General features: G+C 39.4%; 1 protein-coding gene across 3 annotated transcripts in view; it reads left to right on the forward strand.

The window, feature by feature from the left end:
* Nucleotides 1-5087, forward strand: part of kcna10a (potassium voltage-gated channel, shaker-related subfamily, member 10a) — a 14226-nt gene extending 9139 nt beyond the window's left edge. For 2 of the 3 annotated variants that reach the window (XM_005732499.1, XM_005732500.1), the window contains exon 2: nt 2114-5087. In XM_005732499.1, the coding sequence (XP_005732556.1) occupies nt 2268-3983 (1716 nt within the window). In that variant the 5' untranslated portion in view covers nt 2114-2267 and the 3' untranslated portion in view covers nt 3984-5087. Of the gene's footprint in view, nt 1-178; nt 255-2113 lie in introns of those variants that run through there. The other variant, XM_013910682.1, reaches the window with a different exon arrangement.
* The last annotated feature ends 6092 nt before the right edge of the window (nt 5088-11179 follow it).

An 11179-nucleotide genomic window follows, 5' to 3' on the forward strand; every position in this document is an offset into this window, starting at 1 on the left:
GTGTGTGTGTGTGTGTGTGTGTGTGTGTGTGTGTGTGTGTGTGTGTGTGTGTGTGTGTGCATCGTTATGCCTGTACCCTTTGCCGCAGCTCTAGTTTCTACTCAAGCATAAGGTTACCTAAAGTAGTCCATGAGAGGCTGACCATTCTGATCCCAAGTGAAAAGTTGGTAAAGCGGCTGGACTTGTGCAGGACCCTTTTTCTCTTACTCTTGTTTTTATTCTTTGATGCCGATGGTATAAAAACCTCTTGCAAAGTAAGGTAAAGTGTTTGTTGCTTGTTTGATATGCTTTGTGTGAGTCAGTTTGGGAATATTGTTGCTATTGATTACTTTGTTCATTCCTCAACATTAAAGGGAAGCAGATTTGACTTTAGAGTGGTTGCAACATATTTAACTGTATATCATATGTCTTCCTTTAGATTCTACCCTGGTTTAGGAATAAACAGAATGCCAAACTGAGAAAATTGCCCTAATTTGTGCTTTGTGAATCAGTCATCTAATAATTTAGTGTGCAATAATGTAAATGAACACTATAAGTACATTTAGTTTGGGGCAGAAAATGTTGATAAAATGGTTTGGCAGGTCTATGTCAATGATTTCTGAGTATTAAGTTGACAGTTCAGCCTGATTTTCAGATTCTGTTTCAAGATCATTAGAAAGTCCCAATTGAGGAAACTGACCTTGTTCCAGTCAGGAGGTCTCAGGAGGAAATGAGACTTCCATTGTATGATTTACCAGTTTGTGTTTTTCATATCGTATGATTCAGCGCATGATTTGAACATTTTGCACTCCTAAAGAATTATTTAGGCCTTGTTCATCCTTGTTTCATATTTTATTCCTGTGAAAGACAGTAGTCACCAGGATGCTTTTCTGTGTCCCATTTTTTTTGCCTGATTTTGATCGATCAGACTCCCTTTTTTTTGTCAGGGGTCCTCTCTCATCATCCTGTCTATCCATCCACCCACCTATCAAGTCCCATTCTGTCTCATTGACACATTCCCTTTTTTTTGCAATGCTGTCCTCATCCCATCCACCCACATCCGCTTCCCCAATAATTTTCATATCATCCTCGTTATTCTCGCTCTCTCTTTGTCTCCCAGGAGGATTGGTATCACTGGCTCTGGTTTTAGGTGGTGACTCATCTCTGGAGTCTTTAATTAAACATCTGCAGGCTTTAGCACCCATTCACACAGTTACACACATGCATGCACACCCACACACACACACCCACACACACACACCTATAAAGTACAACCCAACACAGGCACACACACCGACAGGCACAAATACACCTTTCACACAACCTCACTATTTCATACTAGGTGAATGCTGATGAAAAAACGCACACAGGTAAATACAAATATAAAGAGCAAAGCTGGAACAGAGCTTATTCTTACAGCTAAGACCAAAGATATGGCACAGTGGAGTTTAAATGTGAGCCTTGGCGTCTGGTAGAAACTAGGCTCATGCTATCACTGCACAGTCAGTTAATTATGCACTAATGTATGCAGAGTCCCAGTTACCTCGGACTGTCCTCCTTTCCTACAACCCTCGGGGTCATGACAGGTGGTGCAGCTCTCATCCCTTTTCTTTCATTTCAGGTTGTTTGTTAAAATAACTTCAGTGTCCAGTATATGCACTGGTTAGTATGTATTGCTAACTAGTATTGCTTATTTAAAGGAATAGTAGAAAAGTTTATGTCAACAATTTGATAATGATTTGATCAGTCAGAGACATGTGAACATGTAAGAATCAGGCTGTAGCTACCCTTGAGTTGCTCTCCTATTTAATGTCTGCTGTTTTCAAAGTTACATGACCCATCGCAGTGCCACTGCCACAGCAGGCAAAAGAAAGAACCAGCAAAGAATTTACTAGTTTTTGTTCTTTCTCTCCCCCATGTTCTAGCTGTATTGCTGGTAGATAACGTTGCTGGTTCCCAGTTTCTTTTCTTTTCATCTTAAACTATGTCTCTCACTTTCTGTTTCCAAATAATTCTCCAAGAAACTAGCATTTGTGTTTATCATATTCTAATGACCTGATGCTTGCCTTGGTGAGCTCTGCACAGCTAACAGAAACACACTGATAATCTTTGTCTCTCCTCTTCAACTCTACAGGAGCTGGATTTTTAAAAAACAAGTTGAAGGAGTTTTTGTATTTACGTCAGTCACACTGTAGCCTGAATGCTCTGCTACGCTGCTGGAGCTGCTGACTCTGGTGTGTGAACCTCCCATCTGTCAGTCTGTGTGTTGCACTGGCTGAACCAAAGCCATGGAGGTGGCCTTGGTAGACTTTGAGAGCCTGGATGACCTTGCTGGCAACCTTGGAGATGAGGTGGACACCTATGCTGATGAGACCACAGCTCTCACAGTGGACATGCCCCCAGAGCACAGCAGCCCAACCAGCAACTACCATCTAAGAGCCACAGACCTAACACCTACACCTTCCCACTGCAGCCCTATACCCCCATACATTTGGGAATCGACCTCATCTTCACCCATTCCGCAGACACTTACAGTACCACAGTCCCCGACGATGCCAACTCCAACTAGAAAGGGGCGTAGCAGCTGTGCTAGCATGATCTCAAACTTTAAACTGCTGCTAAGCAGTGAGGGCAGCAAGGAAAGTGAGATGATCTTTAACCGGCTTGCTAAGGAGTGCTGTGAGGATCTCTTTGTTGATAAACGAGGCTTGGATGATGGAGATCAGAAAGTCATCATCAACATTGCCGGTCTTCGTTTTGAGACGCAGCTTAAAACACTGGACCAGTTTCCTGAGACACTTCTAGGGGACCCTTTGAAGAGGATGGAATACTTTGATCCAATGAGGAACGAGTACTTCTTTGATCGGAACAGACCCAGCTTTGATGGAATTTTATATTACTACCAGTCAGGAGGTAAAGTTAGACGACCAGCTAACGTTCCCCTCGATGTGTTTGCAGATGAAATTCTGTTCTATGAGCTTGGAAACGAGGCTATGGAGCAGTTCAGAGAAGAAGAAGGATTCTTAAAAGACGTTGAGATTCCTCTTCCTAGTAATGATGTGTACAGACAATTCTGGCTGCTGTTTGAGTACCCAGAGAGCTCCAATGCAGCACGAGGTGTAGCGCTGGTGTCCGTCCTTGTCATCGTCATATCCATTATTATTTTCTGCATGGAAACACTACCAGAATTCAGAGATGAGACCGACCCAGTTGTGCCCACAGCTGTACAACCTTTTAACCAAACTGTGGGTCCGCCTGGTGTAAAGCCCACAACCTTCTCTGATCCTTTCTTCATCATTGAAACTGCCTGCATTGGTTGGTTTTTCTTTGAGCTGTGTGTGCGATTTGTGGTCTGCCCTAGCAAAAGAGAGTTTTTCCACAACCTCATGAACATTATTGACATCATATCTATCATCCCTTATTTTGTCACTGTGATTACAGAATTGGCCACAACTCCAGCAGAAAGCTCAGGGCAGAACATGTCTTTGGCCATTCTACGTATCATCCGCTTGGTGCGGGTGTTTCGTATATTCAAACTATCTCGTCACTCTAAAGGGCTCCAGATCCTGGGACAGACTCTGAAGGCCAGCATGCGGGAGCTCGGGTTGCTCATCTTTTTCCTCTTTATTGGAGTTATCCTTTTCTCCAGCGCTATCTACTTTGCTGAGGTAGATGAGCCAAATACAGTGTTTGTCAGCATACCTGATGGCTTCTGGTGGGCTGTTGTCACCATGACCACTGTAGGCTACGGAGACATGTGTCCCATTACCATGGGGGGTAAGATGGTGGGCACCTTGTGTGCCATTGCAGGTGTGCTGACTATTGCCTTGCCTGTTCCCGTCATTGTTTCCAACTTCAACTATTTCTACCATAGAGAGGCAGAAGCAGAGGACAAGTTGCCCTTGGCTGATGCTGTCGAGAAAGCCATAAAGGATACCACACAGGGTAGCAACACCTCGCTCAATAAAGCCAACGGGATCTGGCAGAGTGACAAAGGGAACTGACGTCAGAAGAACACTGTTCAATAGGAGGTGAAACTTTGCCACTAAGCAGTAAATATTAAATAGTCACTGTTACGAGTGGCCAGTTGGCTTCATTAGATCTGCACTGCACCTTGTGAAAAATATGTTTTTTAATTATAAGCTGGTTGTACCACATTTACCTCTTTTTGTCCAATATGGAAATGACATTTTGAAAATGAGTTCCCCATATTAATGTTTAGGAATTCATGTTATTATGTTTCATGTTTAGGTTGCACACACCCGAGAAACGTTCTTCATTCTCGTGTGTGTCTAACAGATCCTTTTAAAGGAAACCTTCTGTTCATTGCATTGGCCAGTAATCCTAATGTTTACAACATGTTGTGATTTTGTCCTCGAGGATGTTTAACATAGCTAGCTTTCCAACAGCATTTTAATGGGCCATAAAGTATTAAACCATTTAAAGTTCATCTAAAGTAAAGAAAATTCTTAACTGTCACATTGTTAATGTGTTTTATTCATCTCTGATAATTCAACATTTCATCCTATTGGAATAAATTCTCTCCTGCTCAAAAACTGATGCTTATATAATATTTACAGTGTCTGCAATGCCTCACATGGCCCACTTTTCATCTCACTGCTTAACTGAAATCTTCTATATTTCCCGATTAAAATTGCAACTCTGCAAAACTGAATTGCTGGCCAGTTCTGAACAAACAAAGGTCCCTCCTTTCCTCTAAGTGTCTTCAAAGACTAATTTGTGTTGTGCTTATTGTCTAGATTATAGCCATCACATATTTATTTATTTATTTATTTATTTATTTACACAAAAACTGAATCATAATTGTGAAGTATTCATTCGTTCTCACTGGGTTGACCGAGTAAGGATTCTCCACAACTCACAGTCAGACTGATTCCACTTCATATAGTTGTTGTTTTTATTTGTTGTATTGTAATGGAGTGCCTTAAATCATGCAATGTTGGGATACTGTTGAATATGCCATATATAATTCCACTGTAATACCTCTGTCTGTCACACATATATGCTCAGTATTTTTGGTTTCATATTTGACTGGTATTATAAAGGTTATAACCATTTTGTCCCTTTCATGCATTTGTGTGTTATTTAAAGAAAAGGAGTGTCCAACATAATATTCTGGATCTGAATGAATCTTGAAAGAAGTTCTGTGAAGTGTAATGGATCTACACTCTTTATGGGGTCACATCAGTTTGGATTTCATCCTTGTTTTCCTTTCATTCACTGTCTTATTGTAGACAAAGAAACTTCAGTTATAGAGAATTTCTCTCTGTGTCAAAGAAAATATGAATGAGAGATGATAGAAGCCAAAGATAATTGCTTATAAAGGGATCTGTTATCCCATAACTCAAAAACTGTGCTTTTGCAACGTAACATAGAGGTGGGTCTTTGAAAAGTGGCTCATAAAAATAAATTCTGGACAGAAGAATTGAGATAATCTGGATCCAAGGATGTGATTTTATTTATTTTTTTAATCTCAAAATACATAACATCCAACTTTGGACACACTTTAGAGCGTGGTGGTTGAGCATATGATGAAAATGAGATTATACGGTGGCCACAACAAGTGAGCCCATCGGAATTACTTGGTTTTCTACACAATGTGATCTTTGAAGGTTTTTACACAATTAGCTTATTACTAAACTGCACTCATGCATCAGGATCTTTGTTGGGTTTTAATTGGGCTTTGCTTAGATTTACTTGTTCCCTTGTTTGCCCGGGTTCAGTTTTATCAGGTGGGAACTATCCTGGCAATATAGGATACTTTCATTAATTAGAAATTGATGATGATTGGCTTATAATAGGCCTACAGACACAGACTCTCATATTATTGACAGTAATGTCAGTAATGCCTATATGTAGCTTGGTGTACATGACAATTTTAAATAAAAAATGTTGCACCTTAGATGGAGCTTTGCTGGATTAGGCACCACTTGCAGAGGCTAGAGACAGGTCAGCAACAATCTGAAATCACTGGGGAAATGTGTACTCTCCAACCACCTGGCAAGTGGACGTTGTTGGCTATCATTGTGAAATCGATTCCTAAAGTCACGCAGGTCTAGACTGGTCATTGACCTCCCTGGCAACCACAGATTACTGGGAAAAAATGTTGCCCCTTGCACCGATCGCTCTCTAGGCCTGTATGACTGAGACTTACATGTTTGCTAATTTTATAAGCATGAGGGTTCACATTTTGCATCATATTGTATAGCAGTAATAATAATAATAATAATAATAATAGTGGAAAGATAACCTGAAGATCTACCCATATTCTAATTTCATGTAAATGTAAGTGAATCCAAGCAATTCACTTCTTTTTCTTGTCACTATGTTACTTTCTGTGTGTTTGACAATCAGCTTTGCGGTCATAATGATAACTAACTGTATGGTTTGATGCCCGTTTTTGTTGATACAGGTAATCACTTGTTCAGCTGGTAAACTGATAAATGATAACAGCATACTCATGAAAACAATAAGCCAGAGTTTATTTCATTACGAAGACCTTTACACTGTATTTATATGTATGAAAACATACGATTTACTGTAATGAAGATGTAATACATCCTGGGATTTTAAATGTTTTCTTCTCATGTTTTATGTGCACTGGTGTGTTTATAGAAAGTTGTGCTTGTGTGAATGGAGATACATAGGTGTGCATGTTTGGTGAAAGAGAGAGGAGTGAACTTTCTTGTATTCCCTCTGTGTTCCCCCTTCAGGTAAGAAAATCCCCAGTGTTATATAAGATTTCGTCATGACTTTCATTAAGCAGTCTCTGCTTTCACTGTAATGCTAGTGCCACACAAACACTGGTAGTCTGTGAGGTACCAACAGGATGCCAGTCTCTGGTTCACATGGAGAAGTCTGCTATCACCTGATACTGTTGTCTGTAGATATAACAGCTCATCTCAGTGAAGTAAACCAGTACAATAAAGTACATCATCTGAACTGTACTGCACATTAGGTGTTGGCCTAAATGTGGACTCAGTGAAATAGTCTATTGTGCCCACTTGCAATATAGTTATCAACACTGGTGGTCTCTTTTTTTTTTCTTTTTTAACCATGTAGGTATTTTTGGATTCTCCAGATCTGGCAAACAATAATACAAAATATTGTGTCTGTGTAATAAAAATAATTTTAAATAAATTTCACTTATCAGCAGAATTTCACGAATCCTCATGATGCTCATCAAGTGAATGAGGCTGAAGTGAACAGAAACCAAATCACGGCCAGTGAAAAGGAAAAGACACTTAACAAGGTGCAAAGGTGAACGGCAACAACGGCGATACAAACGCACACTGACACCACAATCATGTGAGTGATTAAAAGTTTCTACTTTTGCAGATTTTATGATGTTAATGATTGCATACCCAGTATTCCAGAATTGCTGCAACATAACATAATAGCAACGTGCTCTGATTGTGACCTCTTGAAGTTTAAATAGGCAGCACAGGACTACCAACAGTTAACTGAGACGACAATCTGGACGTGCTGAACAAAACCAAACCAAAGACTGAGAATATTGCTGGTGTGATGAGTCTCATTTTCTACTTTAGCTTTTGGATGGTCGAGTCAAATTTTGTTAAACACCATGGAAGCCCCCTGTTTGGCATGAACAGCTCAGGCTGCTGCTGGTGGTGATATATTGGTGTGGCTTAGAACAAACTGAGAATTGTTTAAATGCCAGCTTGTACCTGAATATTGTTGCTGGCCATGTCCATCTCTTTATGACCAGAGTGCGCCCATGAAGCTGCTTAAAGCAGGATAATACTCCGTGTCACAAAGCTCACATCATCTCAAACTGCTTTCTTGAACATGATGAGTTCTCTGTGCTCGTGCCCTGCACAGTCATCAGATCTCAATCCAGTAGATCAACTTTGCGATGGGATGTAATGGGAAATTCCCATCATGGGTGTTCATTCACCACATCTGTGGCATCTGTATGATGCCATCATCTGAATATGGACCAAAATCACTGAGGAATATTCCCAGCACCACGCTGAATCCATGCTACAAAGAATGAAGGCATTCTGAAGGCTGTAAAAGTGTACATCTGTATATCTAATACAGACATTCAAGAAAATGTTTATATATTACTAATGTATCTTAAATGCAAATTTACAAGATATCACACACCTCATGAGAAATGAGAAATGTATAAAACGCATTGAATAGAACTTAAAGTTGGATTTTTTTCCCCATATATACACTTCAGAAACACAATATAAATATTCATAGTGGGAACAATAAAGCAAGCAGTGCTTTTGACATTTCAAATTAAATGCTGCTGAAGAGAACAGATGATTACTCTTTGAGAGTTCTTGCTCCTCAGATGACTTTGTGGGTGCTTTACTAGAACAGGTTGTTTTCTCCAGGAAATTTCTATAACAGGAACCTCAAAAAATGAATATATGACCCAGATTATGATCATAATGAGAGGCGTCCAAGGCAATGAGTGAAAAGGGAGAAAGGAGGACTGAGTGACACCTGGGAGGAGATGGAAGGTGAGAGTTGACACACCACCTGGTCCGTGGTAGTGGACTGTCATATAAGTTACAAGCAGGTGCAGAAGGTTGCGAGTGAAACAGATATCTGGCACACACAAAGATCACACACATAGACAGATGTCTGGTTTGCTATCCTCGTGGGGACATCCCAATGACATAATGCTTTCCCAGCTGCTTTTTCACATTTTGAATGTGAAAAATGTCTTCAACCCTGTGTGGGCCTGGATTCTGGTCCCCACCAGTATAAGAACCCGTACAGACACACACACACGCGCACACACAATGGAAATCAAACAATAATTAGAGTTTCAAGAAGAACAACAAGCTAATAAAAGTCAGAATTGTGATGAACTTTAGCACATTGTAGTTATCAAGTCCTTTTTTATAAACAGAGGTTACTACTTCCATCATGTAGAATGCAACAGGAGTAACATTTGACCATTAAACCCCTGGTTATTAATTTTCTTTCTTGAAAGATGCTATGAAAATCTAAATTATTCTTATTATCACAAAGGCAGTGGGTGACATTTCACATTAACGACGATGCAAATCTGCCTGTTAAAGAAACTTCACGACTCCTGTTGGCTGAATTAACAGCTACAGTGGAAAAAAATGCTTTAAAAAACAGAAAATGTCCTGTCACTACATTTTTAAACTGATAATTCCATAAATGGACAAATGTGTGGTTAAAAAGTACAGTGGAAAAAGAATCCTTGGCAAATTTAAACACTGCACATTCAGGTGCAGCAAAGAAAAAAGCAAAAACAAAAAAACAAAACCTTAAACAAATATACAGAAAATTCCCTGATTAAAAAATGGCACATTGTATTGTATTTATACAGATAGTTTTGTTGTTGTTGTTGTTGTTGTTGCTCTCTTTTGCTTGTTTTGAATGTGTGCATCAAATACCTGCTAAGTGATATAAAAACTAAAATATTAGAATTTGATTCAACACATTGGAGTGCAAAGTGGAGCTTGGAGGGTCTGTTAGTGTAGAAAATTGCACAGTAAACCACAGCATCAAAAATAAAGTTTGTGTTTTCATACTTGCATTTCAGTGAAATGATTTTCATCTAACTGTCAGGTTTACACACTTTGCAGTTCTTTGTTCTGGTTAAGAGTTGTTTTTATTGTTGTCAGATATACAGTGGAGCTGGTTTGGTGCCTGTTGCTATGTGTTCTAAGACAACAGACAAAAGGACTTTCCTCATTCATATCATTAATGCTAAACCAATTTCCTATCCTTGTTTAACAGATTAAGAGGAGGCCTTCATACCAACACATCATTGTTGTCTTTGATGATCGTTCAGGTCTCTAAGCTTGCAACAGCTGTATTTTCACAAGTAACACAACTGAGCCTCATCGCTAACATGGATTACGAGAGAAATTTGAAGAGGACTTACCCATCTAAAATGCTAAATGAAAATATCAGCCATCAAATCAGCTAGAAGTAAAAACAGCTTTTGATATTAATCCTCCTGCTTATTTATCCAGAATGTGTTTATGTTGGCTTGTGTTTGTGTGTGTCCCATTTTCTCTTGGAGTGGGGTTTTAACAACATCCAGTCAATCCGACTACATCCCTGGCAAGGTTGGTTAGGTTTCTAAAATTGTGTCCATTACAGACACTAGATACCTCATCAAAATTGTAATTGGTAATATAATCCAAGGGGTTACCCAAACAGAGTAAAAGATACTTCCAGATTACCTTCAGGATTTGTTGTAGAAACATATATATTGAATAATATATAAATTTACAAATGTCAAACCACAGCATCTGAAACTTTTTTACTTTTCATAAAGACATGACGGTCTCCTCTTTTTTTTTCTTTGAATTCTTGGTTCTCACTCTCCCCTCAAAACTATCCTAAAGGAATATCCTTTCAATAATGTGGGTTTTATTATGTATGACTAGTGTGTTTTATTTTGTGTGTTTTTGTGGTGTTGTGGCCATCATAAAATCAGTTATACTTATATGAAAACCTCAAAAAAGCATAAATATTTCACTGTCCTATGCATGTACAGAGGGTACCACACACATGTATACAAGGTGGGAATATAGTGGGATTTGAAAACATAATGATGGCAGCAGCCATCAACAGTCAGGTCAGTTCAGGTACAGTGAAAGTAACATTTTGAGTGGCTTTGTTTTGCCTCAACACTCATTGTGTAGGTGGAGGTGACAGCAGGAGGTTGTCTACATTTACACACACGATGTAAATGACAGGATTTCATTCACATGGATCCAAACAGTTGTAAATACCCACAAAGATGTGTGCACATAACTTTTAAACATTTAAGCATCAAATGAGGATTGGGCCTGGTTTTGTTTTTCATGCTCTGTTGTTAACAAAGTAGCTACATGGTTGACTTTTATCAAAAAAAGGAAACATTAAACAAAGAAAAAGTGGTTTCAGTGTGTGTGATTTGTGTGAGCATTGGGCTGAAACTGCACAGAAGATCCCTGTCAAATGCTTAAAGATGCATGAAGGTGCTCCATCATTAACGAGCTGCTTTGATGGAAAATTCCACAACTGAGTGCGAGATAAACGGAGCGAGATAGATGAAGGAAGACAGAGCAGCGCACAGTGAGCCTGTTGGAGTCTGTGTGACACATGGGAGAGAGAATTTCTGTGAGGACTGGTGTGTCCCTCTTTTGAACTTCAGTGTGTGTGTGTG

The sequence above is a fragment of the Pundamilia nyererei genome, unplaced genomic scaffold (genome assembly GCF_000239375.1).
Source record: "Pundamilia nyererei isolate P.nyererei 1_Seehausen unplaced genomic scaffold, PunNye1.0 scaffold00047, whole genome shotgun sequence".
Taxonomy (NCBI): domain Eukaryota; kingdom Metazoa; phylum Chordata; class Actinopteri; order Cichliformes; family Cichlidae; genus Pundamilia; species Pundamilia nyererei.